The 20,082-nt window shown below is 30.3% G+C and overlaps 2 protein-coding genes across 8 annotated transcripts in view; both read right to left on the bottom strand.

Annotated features, from left to right (window-relative positions):
• LOC130448362 (chloride channel protein 2-like) overlaps positions 1-14,820 on the bottom strand; it is a 33,722-nt gene extending 18,902 nt beyond the window's left edge. The window contains exons 1-6 of one of the 2 annotated variants that reach the window (XM_056785719.1): positions 14,671-14,820; positions 14,061-14,218; positions 8,753-8,873; positions 7,008-7,151; positions 5,034-5,162; positions 1,600-1,890 (exon numbers count right to left, since the gene is read on the bottom strand). In XM_056785719.1, coding sequence (XP_056641697.1) covers positions 1,600-1,890; positions 5,034-5,162; positions 7,008-7,151; positions 8,753-8,873; positions 14,061-14,207 — 832 coding nt within the window. In that variant the 5' untranslated portion in view covers positions 14,208-14,218; positions 14,671-14,820. Of the gene's footprint in view, positions 1-1,599; positions 1,891-5,033; positions 5,163-7,007; positions 7,152-8,752; positions 8,874-14,060; positions 14,219-14,670 lie in introns of those variants that run through there. The other variant, XM_056785720.1, reaches the window with a different exon arrangement.
• A 932-nt stretch (positions 14,821-15,752) lies between these two features.
• Positions 15,753-20,082, bottom strand: part of LOC130448361 (chloride channel protein 2-like) — a 110,595-nt gene continuing 106,265 nt past the window's right edge. For all 6 annotated transcript variants that reach the window (XM_056785712.1, XM_056785714.1, XM_056785713.1 and 3 more), the window contains one exon: positions 15,753-19,426. In XM_056785712.1, the coding sequence (XP_056641690.1) occupies positions 19,052-19,426 (375 nt within the window). In that variant the 3' untranslated portion in view covers positions 15,753-19,051. The remainder of the gene's footprint in view (positions 19,427-20,082) is intronic.

Below are 20,082 nucleotides of genomic sequence, written 5' to 3'. Positions count from 1 at the left end.
TTAAGTATTTAGCTCTTTTTTCGTTAATATCTAATCCTATTATCCCAAGTTTTATTTTTTCTAGGGTTGTTTTATTTATTGTCGTTAGTTATCTTCAAATGCCTCATAATTCTCGAATATTAAATAAAATGACTAAACTCTACAAAAGTCTGTGCTACATTTCTCGATAACTTGATAGATGAATCTAGGGTTGAAAAGTAAGAATCAAAAACATCGTTGTAAAAATTATGAAACAAGATAATGATATGATATTGCAAAAAAATAGAGTTATAAATAATAGTATCTTCAATAAAAAGAAAATTGACTTCTCCAATGAATCCAGCAGTTAACAAACAGACCGTTTAAACGTGTGGTAAACTGAATCAGAAATTACTCTTGCTGTATGTTTTCTAACTAGTATGATTGATACCCTCCATGTGTGGAGACAGACAGCCACAAGTTTGATCCCTTTCCTGCTTGTTAGTAAATTATTCTGAACATTCTAGAGAGATCGTGTTTGAATTTTCTGTTGTTATTAACGAATTCAGTTTTGTACTCTCTTGGAATTTCATAATCTGTCTATAGTGACATTAATCAGTCTTATAAGTGAAAATAAGTTGGTTAAGGACGAAGAACACTCTTATGACCACAAATCAGGAGAATATGCAAAAAGTAGACGAACCAATTTTTTCAAACAGGGAATTAACATTTCAAGAACTTTGTAAATAATTCATACTGGTCCATATCAAGCGTTTTAATAAATAAGACCAGTCCCACATTGGCAAAATTTGTTCCGAAGCTTTTGACTAAAGAACAAAAAGGAAGTCGTAAGTTTTAATATGCTAGAATTGATATACCGTCTTTATACAGATCCGAGGCAATTGGGAAAACTGTTACTGGAGATAAAAATTTGGTCTATGATTATGACTTTCAATTATAGTCGAATATCAAGATCATGGTCACTGTTTTTCTCTAGATTGATTGCGATCCGAGGTCATTCCAAAAGAAACAACTGTGAACTCTGAATTCTACAAGATAGTCCTCTTAGAGATCCAAAGATATTTAGAGCATCATACCACTTCCACTTATAGAAAAACTGACTAATATTTCTTTATTCTCAATAGGACACCCTATATATTTCAGTGATCACCATCAGCTACTTTTGGAGATCCCTTTGATATAGACTTTTGCTACTATATATTGGATATTTTACAGGAAATTCTCCATTCTATTTTGAAACTTTATTGACAATTGACAATTGAATTTATTTTGATACCTTCAATGTCGTCGTTAATCTTTTGGATTTCTTGTAATTTTCTTATCTCTTATAATTAGTACTAACTAAAAACATATCCAGATCTGTATCTGTATCACTTTCTTCAGTTATTCTCCTAATTTTCTAACCATAATTTCCATAAGAGCTTTGGAAACCAAAATTAACTTTCCTGAAATTGTTACCTTGAAACTAAATTAAGTGTATCTATACTTTTGTATCAATATTTATAAATAAATAAAAAGGGAAACTATATATATATATATATATATATATATATATATATATATATATATATATATATAATGAAAGCTATTATTTTAAATGATAAGAAAGTTCCTCCATACCTCCAACTGGCGCTGCAAAACAACTAGCCACTCCTACAGCACACGCTGCAGCCAACATTTCAGTGGTCCTATTTTCATTTTCATATATTCCTTGAAAACCCGTTACTAATTTACTTAATAAAGTTGCTATAATACTGGCAATATGTACAAAAGGACCTTCTTTACCAAGGATCATACCGCTTCCTAGTGTTGCTGTTAATCCAACTATTTTTGCTACCAATGTTCGAAATGTTAAATATTCTTTTAACGCTACACCCCGAAGAATGGTTTTCATTTCTGGGATACCAGATCCTGAAAATATTTATAATTTTATATTCAGCTCTATTTATTCTCTTATAACCGATGCCACTCCAAATGGGCATGGGTCATTTCGGCGTGACAATATTTTAATTTTAGGTGGTTTAATCCTATAGGATCCTTAAGCGCAAGAGACTTGGCAGGTCGGCAATTAGGATTATATATAATTTTGGACAAAGAAGACAGGTACTTTAAAATTTTAGAAGTTACTTATAGATTGCAATAAGAATAAAACTATTTATTTATAATTTTTATAATTACACAGTTGTCTGTGGTATAACATTTGTCTACACAAAATCCAGCCTACTTATACGTGTTAATTAAACTAGTTGTCGCTATATTTATGTCTCTGTTTATAGTTTTTATCGTAACAAGAATGCGGATACTATTTAATTTCATATAAGTTTCAATTTGTACATCTTTCAAAACATATTGTTACGAACAAGATCGCGAAATGGATCCTTAAGCCGGATCTGTCCGGCTATTATGGAATTGTAAAATTCGCCGAATGCAGCAATTTATGATGCACGATTGAAATACCCGGAATTCGTTTTTTGTGTTTTTATTATAGCCGGTGGTTTATTTACATTGTTCCTTTTGAATAATTTCTAAGAAGGTCTATCATATATCATTTGTTTTGTTTCATTTTTTTCTAGTTTTTAGAATTCTTTTGGAATATATAAAGAGTTTCTGAAGAGCAGTTTATAATAAATAGTCGTAGTGAACAGAGCGATATGGACAGTCGAATCGAATAAAGTTAGTTAAGTGATAATGATAAGTGAATTATATTATAAGTTAGTGTAGTGTAAAGTATTTGAATAAATAAAGAACGTAAGAGACAGTATTTATTATTCACCTCACGAATAGAAATCGTATAAATAAATACATTACAGTACAATAATTTAAAGATACTTGAGTAAATTGAAATTGAAGCTGCTATGAAAGGTTTCACAAACATTAGTTGTTCGTTCTGCCCAGACTATTACAACCAGCGTACAATTTTGGCAGTAAAGGTGCATTCTCTGATATGTAATTGTTCATTAAATAAATGCGCATTTAAAAGGTAAAAATAGCATTCACCAAATCCAATATAACCTACGGCCAATTTGGACCTAACTCTTGTTATACTTGGGTGCTTATATAATTCTAACAGTTCTCTGTTTGATCTTCTTCTGTACCCTCTATCTTCTTCAATTCCACCGCAATTTTTTTTTATTGTTTGGTACATTTTTATTTCAGCTGTGCGTGGAAAATCTTTCCATTTTTCATACCATACCATTCCTGTTGCTTTACTGCTTTTGTTATTCTTTTCTCTATTTCCATTTCTTTTCCTCTTTTATTTCTGATGGTAACTCCCAAATAATCCATTTTTGCCACCTTTTCTATTAACTTTTATTTCTATTATAGTGATATGGGTTGTTTCATTGTCTTTCATTACCATGTAGTTTTTTTTTTCGTTGATCACTAAGCTATATTCTCTTGCCTTTTCTTCCAGTAGTTTAAATACACTTTCAAGTTCTTTCCTGTACTATGTAGTCCGCATATGCTAGACATTGATGTATATAAATTGAACCTTGGGTTTTCAAACCATTTTTTCTCATCTTTAGTTTGTTAAAAGTACTACCACAAATTACTTTGCTCGCGTTTTTCGTATCGTCATTTTCATTAGTCTCTTCAATTTATCTGGTATACTTAACTTTTTAATTGCCTCATACATTTCTTGTCTCTTGGTGGTATCATAGACTTGTCTATAAACAATAAATTAACATATGTAGACTTAGATTTTGTTCCTACGCGTTATCTTGAAGATGTTTATTGTCGACAATTTGGTCTATTGTCGATCTTCTCGCTTAAAGCCTCAGTCTACTCTAAGAGTACGAAGCAACTGTGTGAAGAACTTACACAATAGTTAAAGTTCCATTAACATATATTGTTAGCCGAGAGATTTACAAGAAAAAGAAAACAAATGATATTATATGTACAGTCAAATGTTCTTTTTTGATATTTGTACTTGTTTTGATCATGGCAAAGACAGTACATCCTCTTCGATAGATAGATTTCTTTAAATTTTTCAAATCTTCAGGAGTAGCAACTAAACTAGATTTTTCGGTTTAGTTACTAATTTTCATTTAATAATATAGTCCGTTTTAATCGATCTAAATAGTTCAATAATGAAGTAAATGATAATGTCGACAAAATCTAAAACAAGTTGTACTTCTACTTCAACGTTTCAACATGGCGAGATAGTTGTGCCTACTATTCAATTACAAAGTAGACTCTGATTTGTCTACGCAAAAATTGACGCTTTAGTACCTTTTCTTGTGTGTCTACTTAATGTTACCAACTGCTTCTGTATCTTTGCCAAATTTGTAACTGTTGTAATTAAATTTTTACGCGCGATCAACATAAATTCCATGATGCATAAACTAACAATGTTTTCTACATAAAGTACAAAGTGTACAAAGTTTGATAAGGCGGATAGATGTACCTTTTCTCTGTAATTCGTGTGCTTCTCTAATCTTGGAGAAGCGCCCAAGTGTTCTGTACTCTTTAAGGGCTCATTAATGATTCTATTAGAATAGTGACGGTTACGGCAAAATTACCACAACCGCTTATAATAACGAAAAAACTCTTTTACTGAGTGGATAGAATACTTTCTGTATTCGACCATTGGACGAAATTTCTAAATATTATTGGCGTATGTCATCAAAATAAAAAAACAGCAATTCAATGATATGTGATGATATTTCACAATAATTGTATTGTATTGTATATTATTATAACTGTTTGTTGTATCAATTAAACACTATTGTTCGCGAAGAAAAAGACTGGCTACAAAATTCCTACAAACAATGAGGACATTCCTCTTCTTTTAGACATTTCTAAAAATCATTATAAATAATGTTGTGAAAATTCCATTTTAACACAATATTTCTCAAAATTCGTGAATTTACATTGCCATAGCGGATTTCATTCTAATTGTGACCTTATTTCTTCATAGAGTAGTTTCCACACTAAATAATGAATTATCAGAATTCAATTTCAACTAGGCATATTCAGTGGGTTTTGCAACTCAGATGTTGTTGACTGACTCAAGTCATCAATACAACGTTATGATTTAATAAATACCGACTTACCGATTGATTGTGGAGCAATTACTTGAACAAATCCTGTGCTAAATAAAATTAGACAAACTGGAAGAGAAATCCATGCTGCATATTGAGTTGCTGGATGATTTGTGAGATCTTTAAATAACCACAATCTAGCTAAAAAATATAGAAGTATGAGCATCGACGGAAGAGTTTAAACGATTCATGTACTTGAAAGTAAACATCTCCAAATTCGTTATTCAACAGAAATCAAGTCAAAGGGACATGAAAGGAATTTAATGAACGTTATTATTTCAAATGGATTACCCTGTAGTTTTTGAAATGTTTAAGAAATGCAAGACTCTTGTTCCAGCAGACTGTCTGTAACTAATTGATATGAAAATTGGGTTCCAACAGTATTAAGATCAAGTAATGAATAAAAAATTTTAAGTTCCCGCAACAAATTGAACTTGTTCCGTACTATTTATAAACGAATATTTTTTCTCTATAATGTTTTTCAAATAATGAGGCATTAAATTCTTAGGAATGACGATGTTTCTGGGTCTCCCAGTGGTATATGTAAACTTTTATAAAACGTTGATACCAAACTTACTTCCATTAACTATAAATACAAGTAGTAGTCTGATCAAATTTAAGTCGTGTTCATTTAAACTGCATTTAAACTTGATAATAATATATAAATAATAATAAATATTATTTACTATATTGACTATGGAGAAAAGTTGAGCAACGAGTTTGCTGGAAATTTCGTGTTTCTAATGAAATCACTGCTAAAGAATCGTTTAAATGTTACAGAAGTGTTTTGAGGAGCCTACTTTATCGTAAACGCATGTATTTGAGTGGCATAAAGCATTAATTTAAGGTCATCAAGTCGTCCAAAGATTGTCTCTTCCAAGTTACCTCTGTTATCAATAATAAGTTGAGGAAATGGTGCTTGAAAATGGTCGTGCTGGCATCGAAAGATAATAGAAGGCTTTCAACATTTTTTATAGATCGACTCAACATAATTTGGTTAATTTTTTGGATATGAAGGTTGACAATACTAGACTGTAGAACTGATTCTTTAGCAAAAGTAACTTGTAGTAGAGGTCACAAAAGAGATCCTTAATATCGTAGTTGAGGATCCTACATTCATTGTTTTCTGCGATTATCGTAGCGCGGTTCACCATAAATTAGTTCCGGAGAACCAGAGAATTTACAAGTATCCACGTGAAGTAATTCGTCGTTAACAATCAGGTTTCTGAGCAGACAATTATGGATTTTCCACCATGCCATCACATTATATGATGTTTTAGCCAAACACGAATCGAGAGTCATCGCTCAGCCACCGTATTCGCCCGATTTGGTAAAAGTTCTCTGTGAGATGTTTCTCGCGTTGGCTCATAATTTCTTTTGTACCAAGACAATGTAAGGCAACACATATTTGCACTTTTCATCGCAAAAATTCATGACTATATTACAATTTAATGCCTCATCTGTCCTATTCTCCAACTAAGCAATAAGTGACTATTGATTTCAAACTAGCTCAGTCTAATGAAATTTGATTTGAACGATGGTTATAGTCTTGATGACACCGACAAAGTTCTTTTGAAGGAATTTAAGGGATAAAAAATTTGGAAAAAAGGTTGTAGGAGAAGAATATTCACTGATAGATATTTTCCTTAATGTTAAATTATAATGTAACGATATTTTGAATGTTTTTGTTAAGATTTTTTTATTGAATTTTATAGTATAAAAGAAGTTCTAGAATGTATAATGTACGAGAAGCTTAGTAGTTTATTCCTAATTTTAAATTAAAAGCTATTAATTCTATTTTATCACAAATTAGTGTCGCAATATGAAGGAAGAAGTTTTACATATTATTCTTTTTTTCTTTCGAAATTCTCCATGTTAAACTCAATCGTAAAGTAAAAAGTAAAAGTAATTTTTATACAATATATTAACGATTTACAATTTAAAACAAACAGTTTTCCAAAATTGTAATTAGTATTATTTACTCACCGTTATCACACACAGATATCCCAGTATCCATTATAAAACTTAAAACTGCCATGATAATACCCAATAGAGTCAAGAATACCCAATCTTCTCCTAAACGAGCAAATGAATGTTGCCATAAGAACGATACACATTTCGCAAATTTCCCTGTAATATAATATAGTTTAAGAAAAACTGAAAAAGTGTTAGTCTTAGTTAATCAAAGGTAAAAGTGAGGAAATAATTTTTTAATGAAACGTAAAGATATTAAAGTGTTGGTTAATTATACTAGAGTTGTACTTTTTTATGTTTGATCTTCCTTCTGATGCTCAGTTAAGGACTGTGTGGCTAGCCTGGGCGGAATTTATGAGCAATTTAACAGGATCTTTAAAAATATGCCAAAAAAATTTCAGCTCTTTGTATTTAAAACAAGATAGGTTAGTGAATGGTGCAATGCCATCACCCCATTTTCCTGGTGAGGTATTTTTTTAATCTTGTTAATTTTCAAGAATAGACAAACACTATTTATAGACTGAGCAGTTCTTAGAGTCTCCGCTGATAACTTTTGGTTTCCACTACAAGCACCACTTCAACAAAACAAACACCAGAAAAAATTAAGATGGTTGTAATAGTGGTCTATATAACTATCTTTAATAATATTTGTAGACGTACTTGTAAGTGCTTCATTAGGCCAGACATCATTGACCCCATCTACCCCCAATGTGTAGAGGGTTCAAATCCTTATTAGAGCATATGGACGAAGAAGACAGCTCTTCAAAAGGTAAGTTTAATGTAAACCTTTAAATTTCCACACATGTAACTGCTGTGTAAGGAGCATTTTTTGGGTTACAGAAACTGCACTTGTGCCTTAGCCCGCAACTTCTCAACCTCTATAGACATTCTCTCAAAGTGTAAGGCACTACGAAACTCCAAAGCACTACACCTGTGAGCGTTTTAAATAGAAGACTAAGATGTCTGGCAGTTACAGCCATCCCATATTCTGAACTTTCTAAGAGTGAAATTAATAAGCTGTAAACACTGGGCTCCCCTGTATCGCAATAATAAAGGGGGCCACACTAGATGTTTTGGGTCGCGGTGTTTCTATTCTATAAAATCTATATGGTATCTATATGTTTATTTTGTATTTTTTTCAAATGTAATAAAAACTTTCGTTAGTCTAATTTTTTTGATCGTTTCTGTACCCCCATTCTTCCCATAATTAAAAATGTAAGGATGCTACATATTCGTCCAGTTATTTTTCGAAACAATTCGATGGAGATCGTTTTAGTTAATACATTAAATTGCTTCGAAAAATAACTGAGGAAATATTTGGATTTACTACTGTCAATGTTCGAAGAAATGGCGTTGAAACGGGAACTGGATTTATCTAAAGTTTACCGCAAGCTATAATTCAATCAATCTCATAACATTGCCCCTAATTGTTTATATTAATAAATATAGAGTATAACATATAACATTGTATGTCATGACTTCCAAGTGTTTATTTTCTATACCACATGTAATGTTTAGTTTACAGAGAGGTATAATTTAAATAATTCATTCAATCGTTCATAATATCATTAGTTATAAAAACTTTCAATAACGTAGACAAAAGTGCACATTGAAAAGTGTTCAATTAATGAACCTTAATGTTAAGAAAAATAAATTATTTGAAACAGATCAAAAAAACAAAAATAATTACTAATACGGAAATATATGAATCATAACCTACAATTTATTGTAATTTGAATACAGTTAATGAATATTACCTTGATAACCTCTAAAATCACTTTTACGATTTTTTTCTGCTTTTAATCTCTTCCTTTCAGCTGCCTTCAGGCTTTCTAATTTTGCTAATTCTCCTAGTTGTTTACTGTATCGTCCATACATCTATAATTTCAAAGAATTGCCATTAAAACTTATGATTTGATTAACATAGTAAGTGCTTACTAGTAGTGCGCGTTTTTTGAATAACATCTGAATTTTTCAGTTGCAGATAAAATATATGAATAGTTTCTGAATTAGATTGTTTTAAATTTTGAGTAATATAGTAAGTTTTATTATATTAAAAAATTTGTTCAATAAACATTGATAAAACTGTTATTTACTGAGAAGACTCGAAAGTTAGGAATTTCTAAACTTATGAACTATGATCATTTGAATCATTTGAACGTAGTCAAATAAGCTACCGTTCAAAATTTATGTACAACTCATATTTTCTACTTATTTATATTATTCAAAAAAATATTGCTGTTTACTATTACAAATCTCATGTGACTCATGTGTTTTTATAGAGTATTTTATATAACAGCCAAAAAAATTAAGTATTTCTTCCACATCCATTTTTTTCACGCATCTTATTTAAAATTTCTTTCTGAGTATTGGTTATAGTTCGGTCAAATTAGACCAAAAAATAAGAGTGAAGCTATATAAATGCCCACCAAGCTGGAAATCAGTGAAATTGCTTAAAATATGTTTAATAATAAAATTTTGAAGTTCCCTTTCATTCCCGTGTATGAAAAAAAATTTATTCAGGTCAAAGGTCAAGGTTTTCCCGATTTTCAGAAAATCGGTAAGTTTTATCATGAAAATACCTCAGAAAAAATTGTAGATCATAAAATTATCTACAAAAAATGTATCAATACTTTTTTCCTACGAGCCACCGTTGCTGTGATATAAGATTCAAAAAGTTGTAAGAGTTGTAATCGACATAATATGCATGAGTGTACGCCACGTTTATACATATCTAGAGTTGTAATGTTAAAATATTTTTCTATAGGTCATTGTAACTTACACTTGAAATATAAAATATACGTTATCTTAGATAAATACGTAGTCGACATTTTGGTTCCAGAGTTACTGTCGTATTTGATGGCTGAAATAATTGCACAAGAAATACCAAACCTGTCGTCGAACTTTCGCAACATCTTCGTCAATTGATATTTTACTTGATGAAGTCTCGGTTCATTTCAATGTTAAAAGAAAAGTTTACTGTTGAGAATATATTAGTAAAACAAGCTATTTTCTTCTTAAAACCAGAAGAAGCTTATTATCAATCGGGAATATATTCATCAAAAAGTTTATCTAGTTTTCCAAAGTGTCAAAATCATGTATTATTTTCACACGCAATAACTGGCTGTGACAAGATATCTGTATTTTACAGGAGGGGTAAATAACAGTTTTTAAAATTACAACTCGTTCAAATTTTACTCCCACCTGCTCCGAATAAACTGCTGAATACAATTTTTTGGAACTGCGAAAAGGGATGCAGTGTTAAATGTGATTGCAAAAAAGTAGGGCTCTCGTATGTACACTTTGTCAATGCCGGTCGTGCTCTAATATTGAATCACCAACAGTGGAGGATCCGTTTAATTCCCATAAGGCGACATGCGATACATCGCTATTGACAACGAGATGACATCGCTATTGACGCAATTTACATGCACTCAGAATGAAAGTGAAGAAGAAGAATTTGAAAGTTACGACTTGGACGATTAAATTCCACAACTTTTTTTAAATTTAAATCGTTTTTATCTCCTCAATATCTGCTAATTTACATTATTTTGCAATTGTTTCAAATTAAACATGATATCAACAGATCCGTGGAGTGGAACTACTGGGAAAACCACGTCAAAAAAACGCACTAGGTCCACTACCTCATAGGTGGCATGGAAATGTGTGCAAAATATGACGATTACAACTTTAACAACTTTTTGAATCATTATATCTCAAAAACAGTGGCTCGTAGGAGAAAAAAGTATTGTAGATAATTTTATGATCTATAATTTTTGTCTGGGGTATTTTTATGATAAAAATTAACGTTTTGCTGAAAATCGGGAAATTATGGTAGATGTAAAAAAAATTGCGTTTGTACTAAAGCGTTTACTTCGACGTCATTATTTTGCTTCTTGGATTGGAATGGAAATTGCGGAGCGGGTCATTTGCAAATATCCTGTTAGGAACTACGCTAATGTTATCAATGTTCTTGGCCTTAATCCTCTTACTTCTATTAAAAAATGAATTAAGTAAAAGGGCAGTACAAGATTCTGAAGACACCCAAATATCACTAACGGAGGTTGAATTTTATTTTATTAATTGACGTAATGGTTTCCAATAATCCCTTGCTTTTTACATTATCTTCATTATTGGTCGACCTAAAATCCACACTGGGTTCGTTCAACTCCAAATAGGTTGGGGTACAAATATGTGGTTTGGGCTCTACTTTCATGGGGATTCCTCGACGGGGAAAGTTATTTATATTTTGTTGTAGTATAATTACCTAAATATCCTAGCGGGTGTATCGGTTTAGCCTCCCCGCTTTCTAGATTTCTAATCTAACCTAACCTAACCATTGGATAATTGTTTGTGAGGTTATCCCAATAAATTGGTTTATCAAACTCAATCTCTTGATTAAAACGTGAAGGAACGCCTTTGTGAAGCAAGTCATAGCGTAACACCAACTATGACTTTGTTTTTTTTGAATTTCGTCATAGGATTTCATATTTTTGTTGTGATCAATAAAATTTGTATTCTAAAAAGAATGACATGCAATTTTAAACGATAAGTTACCACATGGCTGTCAAATATCCAATGTTAAAAACAAGAGCAAACTAATGTTATATTTAAAAATAAACTTTCAACAATAGGTCACAGTAGTGCTGAAGATAATTAATATGTGAAAGAGGCAGATGACTTATAGCCTTACGTGGAGAAAATATACCAGTTATTGAATTTGTAAATGGTAAATTATGCATTTTTTGTTCCTCAGTGTCAATAATTTCCCTAAATTCTTGATTTTTGTTCTTGGCGTGGGATATAATATAATTTTTGTGTCAATAGGAAAGAACGTTAAAGCAGTTTTATTTTTTTCTCTTAATTATATCTCAAATGATGTAGATCTTGTAATAAGTAGGACATCCGGTATATAGAAAATAAATATACCATGAATTTGATGAAATATAATATGATCTATATACTTTCGGAACGGACAGTATTTGATTTTTAAAAGATTTGTTTTAATTGGCGTCATGTTTGATAAACGTGTCCTTGATAAAATCACTATTGATCTACATTTTCAGTTTTTTTGAACTAATTATACTTGTTTTGAAAAAAAAATGTTAACATAAATTACCAACATGATTTTCGATAACAGCTTCCTATGTTTTCATTTTAATACATAAATTATTTTATCATAATAAAAATATCTCCAATAATGATTTGAAAGTTTACGGTAGAAATCTTACTCATATTATATAGTATATAGGATATTACAAGTGAACATGAAAGTTTTAAAAGCAAGTCTTTAATATGTGAAAAAGTTATTTTTTTTCAACTGTAAAATCGACTTTACAGTACTACTTTGAGTTCGGCAAATGGCACTTTACGGTATTCTTGTACTTTACAGTACTTTTAAATTCTCCCAATGCCAATTATTCCAAAAATTCAATATGTCTGCGTTTATTTACGATGTTACTTTAGTTAATTTTTATTATTTTAAATAATAAGAGACTAATCAAACGATTTATTTTTCAGTGAAATTGTCAGTTCAGTGAAAGATATGACATTTCATATTTCATATTTCATATTACAATATACGTCCGTGAAGTTATTACGGCACTCGATTAGATATTCTTGACTCGGCTCCTTCGTCGCCTCGTCCATAAAAATCGTTTACGTTATAAGTCCACTTCCTGGACTTATAACGTAAATAACTATTGTAAGATATAACCAATAATAAGTAAAGTAGCCTAAAAATATTAAAGCCCAAGGTAGGCGTGAAAAAATTGAAGCTACGTTTTATTGTCAACTGTAGATATTCGTCAGAAAGCTACATGTCCTAATGTGATCGTATCCGATTAATTATATCCCGCACTTAACAATTCCTATATTATGCGTTTTCCAAAAGATGTTGCTCATATGATCCAAACACATTTTATTATATTTGTAGTTAATATATTGTGAAAAATTTTATATTTTAATAACTTTAAGATGGAAATTAAGGCAGTGCGTTCCAAACATTTAAGAAGTGGACAAGATTTTATTTTAAGTTTAGCATATCTATGATTTCGACAAAAACAAAACCACATTGATGGCTGTTATCTTTATGTTGAAGTAGATGTTGTAAACAAAAGGACAATGACTTATCTTGATATATCGCCTGCTATGATAGCTAAACTGTACTCAGACGACGTGCCATCTCCTGTGATTCCATATTTATCCGATTTTTAAGAGTTAACGACACCTTTACAGTTCTCCCAAATTGCCGTAGTCAGAAGATGATAATGTTGTTTTGTTTTTCTAATAATATTGAAGTTGTTTATATACAGTTAAACTGTTTTTACTAGATATTGCAGCTATGGCTATTGCTTTAAAGCAACTTGAATCAATGGCTTACACATGTCGATTTCGAAATGGTCTACTTCTTGTTAGATCACAAATGTGAGTACATTAATTTACCCTATTTCATCGGTTTATGGAATAATAGGTTGTGGACTAAAGCAGAAAAGTTCTTCTTCTCTCGGGCTTCAAAACAAGAACGGAAGTTTTTTATACAGAATTTCCAATAAGAGATTGCTTATTTGAGGAGCACGAGAGACTGTGCATCTTTAAATGACCTTCTTGACGTTGTAAATCAGAAATTCGCGTTATTTTAAGTCTCTTTGATTTTAAATTACATGTTTTTTAAATTTTTGAAGGCAGTGAAAATTTGACTTCTCTACCTGTTGCCGTCAAACAGCTATGTTTCCATGAACTAAATTATTCAAGAATTTATCTGTCAAGAGAGAATATCCTCACAGAAAGTTTCTTGTTGAATATCTCCTAAAGTATTCTAAATCTACAAATATACTGAAAGAGTATTACGACTCTTGGAAAACTCATTGAATTCCCATCGACATTTTTCTGGGAAAATGTCATTACATTAGTATAAAGTTCAGACTTTACAAATTGACCTAGATTCATTAAATTAATAGCTAGTATAAAATTTTCTTGGACAATAGTAATTCGAGAACTTTCAATCCTGAAGTGAGAGAATATAAGAAAACAGATTGACGAAATTACATATTAAATAATACTCACAATGGTCTGAACGTAATCTTCTCCATCTTCGGGTGGTGGACATGGATAAAATCCTTGAGCACTATTTCGTTTCTTCTTTTCTAACAATTTTGAGAAATCTTCCCATTCTTTATCAAGCTCATCGGTATGATCTGCATATGAGTCCATTGTCTGATAATCTGTAAAATCAGTGAGCAACATACAAATGATAAATAGAAATAATTTCAAACATTAATTGAATCCAATATGAGTTTTATAGAGAGAAATAGGTAAGCATGTTTATTGAAAATTGAAGACAATATGCATATCTGAAAAATTAAACAAATTTCCACAATATTCGAAAACTTGATTATAACTAAACAGTTGATTCAAAAACGGAACTATTCTAAGCTGAATTATTCTTTACGCAGAAGACGAAATGGATAAATAATGTTGTCCTGAAGTTTTTCGTTTCTGGAAGACTTCTAATTATAATAAAATTATTGGAATAAATTACAGCGACTGGGTTAGTATTCCTATTTCAAGATCAAGTAAGATGAAAGGAAGTTGAAAAGGAGTATATTTTTATAATATTGATTTGTCTGTATAAATAATGAAATGAAACTTTTTAAACACAATTACATTTACTCACCGTTACCGTAATTTCCGTTTTCAATAATACATTATGGACTTGATACTGAACAAGATTTTTTAGCGACTGTTTTTTGCATCAGAAAACTTTTAATAAAAGACATAGGCCAATATATTAATCACTTGTTGCTCCATTGTATTGAAGTGAATTAGCTTTTCGAGGGGAAGTCTTGGATAATTTTACTAAGTGTAATTTTTCAATTGTTCCAAAATTATTTAATTTAGTTAGTTACTTGGAAGTTGGTGGTTATTTACTCTGAGAATCCTTTAATAATTTCTTTTTATGTAGCTATGGTCAAACATTAAACGTAACTTAATTCATTTAGCTGTCTGCTACAAGGTATGTAATGAGAATCTTAATTTTAAAAGAGAAAATATTATTATTTTCGACGGGGAAAATAATTAGAATAATTACTTATGATCTGTATGATTTTTCATAAATATATTATGCAACTTAATGAATACCTAGCTTTATACATTCCTTATCGAAATACATATCATGGAGAATCAGTATACTGTAGCCCTTTCCTGTCCGATTATTACAATGTGATTTTTTTCTCCATTATCCTGTTTCTCACGTTCTTAACAATCATATCTTTAGAACTTTATTAACCTAGTCCTTTCCTTTTATTTTTAGTATTTTTCTTGCTCTATCTACAACTGGTTCCCACTCTGCAATTTTTCTTTTGTAAATGGGTCCGTACTATTCCAGTCTGCGAGCTTTTATGGATCTCATTACCTATATCTTCTCCTTTGTCTTTTGTTAATTACATAATTCATTAATTTTTCATGTTTAACTAGACACTAAATTTGCCTAAAAATTTTTCTCTTGAGGATCCTGAATTTATTTATTTATTTATTTTTAATTAGATTCGCTACCATTGTGTCTATATAAAGAAACCACTATATCCAAGTTAAATACTCTATTTCTAAAGTTATGAAGATAACCAGATATCTGCTTTTAAGAAAAAAATATAAATACTTAAAGCTTCGTATTCATTTGATTGATACAAACTTTCATTCATTTTTTATTTTCAGCTTTACCTAGCTTTATAGGAAAGGACATAAATGAAATATGTCATAAACTCTTACATTCACTTTATTCAAAATATGTCTAAAATTGATCACAACTCGCAAATATCACCATATTAAATAATAATTTGATCAACATAACGAAAAAATGTAACAATAACGTAGAAATAACAATTTAAATCGTTATAAAATTAAATCACTTTATGTGACTATTAGTATAAAATCTGAATATCAACATTTCACGTCTATACGTAATTACAGGACTTACTGAAAGATTCAGTACCATATTTTTGTATAGTGAAAAGTTCATATTGTGTAACAATCAATACAAATTCTATAATCCTTAAAGAGGGTATTTAACAAAAATATATAGATAACTTTGTACAGGTTCAGCAGAAGCTATAATGAACAGTTGATGAAGCGTGGAATGGGTGAATATATGGAAAGGTTAAAATAATGATAATTGTTTATGGATTTACTAAACTGTACAATTTTAATAGTTATTCTCCACTATTAATAGTAGAGTATTAGTTTGTTCGTTCTTTACTGAGGATAACTATTCTGAAGGTATATGTGACAAGGTTTTATGACTCGATCTAAATGTTATATAATCCAAAATATGAGGCAAGAAAATTGGAGGAATTAAAAAATACCTAATGGAGAATTAATACGTCATTATACTATTTTGAAATTCACATCATTAATGTAGGAGAAACAACTCAAGTTGTTATTATTGACTTACGGGTAGATATGAGTTTATATCAGCAAAATTAACCAATTGCCAATTCAGAAGTTATATTTATTTATTCCACCACTTCTTTTAATACTAGTTTTAGTGGCGTAGCTAGACGTGAGCGAAGTGGGCCATCGCCCACGACCCATGATTCCGTGAAAGTAGATTCAGATTTGATTTTTTTATTACAATGATTAACGATACAAGTCATTAACACAAATTCACTGCACTTGTACAAATAAATAATTTAAAATCTTTGCGAAATATCAAGCTTTTAAAGCACTGTAATGATTTACATCTAGTACTTCAAGATGGAGGAAGCAAAGATATAGAATCTTATTAACTTTACGAAAAACCTAACCTAACCTATCTCCATGAAAGACGCCATTAACTGGAAGATATTTATTCTAATGGTTACATTGGTATTAGAATTATGTGGACTATGCCTATAAGTACAGCTTTCACAGAAAGGAGTTAAAAATTATTAAAAACTACTTAAGAGAGAATATGAAGCGGGACCGACTATCTAGTTTAGCAAAACTCTCAATCTAAGTAGATTTAGCAGCAAAAATTGATTACAAATCCTTATTCGAAGGCTTCAGTAAAACAAAAAGTCGAAGACCATTATTTTTGTACAAAAATAAAATCACTCAAGTTATAAAATAAAACTTTTGTTCCAATTTATATGTTTTTTAATATTATCTCATCATTCATTTATATTTTTATACTATCATTAGTAAACATGTCGTATCAAAGCATTTATTTGATAAGATGAATTCATTAGGTAGATCTTGGAAAAAAAGAAAACGATCCTTGCTGATGCGAATCTGTCCACGTTTATATTAGTCCACACTACGCCACTAGTTCAATATTACAAAAACATAACCCATCTATCCACGCTTCAAACTAAGTTCAATACACATATCAATGAATACGATTAAATAATATGAGTATCTTTAATATTTTATCATAAATACATATGATCATTAATATCATATCTATGTTTATAAGGATACCCATCATTGTTTGATACTAATAATTTTAGTAAAGTTATCAATTGAGCTAGGTTGATAAACTATTCTCCTTTTTTTAAGAGAAGATAGAGTTATTGTAGTGAAGTTATTTCTCTTTCATAAAATGGTGTTAGTGTTGCATTCCGACAAAATCACAACTTATTTTACTATTTCAATGGACGGCACAGTAACCATTTTCGTCAAAAAATTAGTGTTTCTCAAACCAAATTTATTTTTTTTGTGACTATATCATATTTTTTTACATTTATTTACCTGATGTGAAGATAAAAAGCAACTATATAGATTTTCCACATTATCTTTTCCCTTTTTTTCTTGAAATATACAATTACAAATTTCAATTTGAATGAAATTAATTAAAAAACATATATACATAAAAACACGTTATGGTCATATTTATAAATTATCATTTCCAATACATACATATCTAAAATGGCCAGTTGAGCTCGAAAACAGATCCAAAATTTAAGACATACTGTTTTCCAGAATAGGATTGAAATTGGAGAACATTTAAAACAATACCAAGCTCAGAATATACAGGACGTTAATCTGCCTACCTCACTGTATAATGCAAGAGATAAGAGTAGAAGGGAGGAAAATAAAATCATCAAACGAGAAAGACGATTGCTTTTAAATTTTGGACTGGCAAATGCATACAAAATAAAAAGAAATAGACGAAGAAGAATGAATATGGAGTAGAAACAATTATATGGGAAAAGATAAAATGGTTAGGTTAGGTTACGGTAGTTGAACAATGGTGATTATGCATGTCGTTAGAGCACTGGACTTGAGATGAACCAAAAATGTATTGAGATAAATGGTAGATTCGGGAGATAGTGGATACAAGCTTACGAAATGTAGATAAAAAGAAGAGTAACAATAAGTGTAAAAAAAGTGGAAAAAATGTTTGAGTATATCGTAAACCATGTGTAGATAATGCGTTAGGTGATTTTTATATTTTTTCAGCCTATCATCACGTGAGGATTGATTTACAGCAAATTATGTTGAAGACCCAGGCTCAGTATTTTAATAGAACGCAAAATATTGCTACCTAACTGTTACTGAAATATTAAAAATCAAATGCATATCTAAAATACTGAAGCTTATTCTCAACTATGACATGTTTGATGTAGGACAATCTATAAAATAGAGAATGTAAATTCTGTTTTTGAATTACATATTGGCACTAGTAGATGAGTAGAAGAAAAATTTACATCAAGTTTACTCTGATTGAATTATTTTATTTTTTGAAATTAAAATGAAATCTTTTGAGATTATTGTCTTCTATTTTTCTACTTTATCCTCAATAAAAAAATTTGGAAATATTCTTGCATAATAATTAACTTTTGAATTTTAGATTTTATAATAATAGTTTATTGTTAGATTCCAATAACAAGTGTTCGCATATCTGGTCTTACCAGTTACATGTTGCTGGATCGAACCAATATTTTAAGCTTAGACTGCAGTATCAGACATGGTTTTGGTATATTATTGTAATCATTGAGCTAACTGAACATATTCTCAAATTAAAAATTGGAACATTCTCCAATTCCAGCTAAAGTTGGATTTTTTAGAAAATTGTATAATTACACTTCTGAATCACCGACCATTAAACTTGTAGTATTAGAAGGTTCACCTACATCATCTTTCACATCGTTTACACTTATTCCCCCATTTATGTCAAGTACACTGGCTGGTAAATTACCAGCGTTAGCATCTTCGATCGCTTGTCGAAGTTCTTTTAACCCCACTACACCAACAAGTTTTCCTATAGCAGTTACGTAGGCGTGGTTCACTCCTACCATGGAAAATATGGAATGGACTTTCAATAGAGACGTTCTCTCTACTAACTGGAAGGGAGCAGGATCTATATGGCAAATGAACTCTACCGGTAGAGACATTTGTTCTTCTTCCCACTTCTTTTGATCTTCTGGACTCATATCACATACACGTTCTTTTGGCTAAAAATAAAAATGATTTGATTAGACACGTGAAAGTGTTGTGTGTATTATTCTTTCATATACGAGCACAAAATAGTTAAATTTCCAATTAATACTATTCAATGAAATATGATATGGTATAGCAATTGAATAAGTTTATGCAAGTAGCAGCTTTCAGCTTCACAAGTACAAAGTAATATCTCCGTATAATAACTTGAAGAGAATTGAAATATCACAATGTCGAAAACGATAAATAGTGTCAAAACTTATTGGAGTTTCTCAAGAAGCAGATGTAGCAAAATTACTTATAAACTAAAGTATATCAAAAATTAAATATCTGTGATTTTTAAGATCAAGCAGTACGAAAATTACATTTGGAATTGGTGAAAAATTTGGATTTGTCAAAAAAATCAAGATATGACAAACTATATCGTTATCAGGTATCCTCATGGGAATCAGAAGATCATACATGTATCATTAATCAAGTGCATTAATTAAATCAAACTACATATTAATGAAAACTAAATTAGAGTATATAAATTGGTAATAAGAATCAATGTAACATAAGTATGTGAGATAGTGACATTAAAGAAGCTAGATGAAGACAGATAAATAAATATACCAAAATGTATCTACAGGGGAAAGCACTGCAGTGGACTCGAGAAGAAGAAATAATA

This window comes from Diorhabda sublineata, chromosome 8 (genome assembly GCF_026230105.1).
Source record: "Diorhabda sublineata isolate icDioSubl1.1 chromosome 8, icDioSubl1.1, whole genome shotgun sequence".
Taxonomy (NCBI): Eukaryota; Metazoa; Arthropoda; class Insecta; order Coleoptera; family Chrysomelidae; genus Diorhabda; species Diorhabda sublineata.
This window is presented reverse-complemented; position numbering and strand designations above follow the sequence as displayed.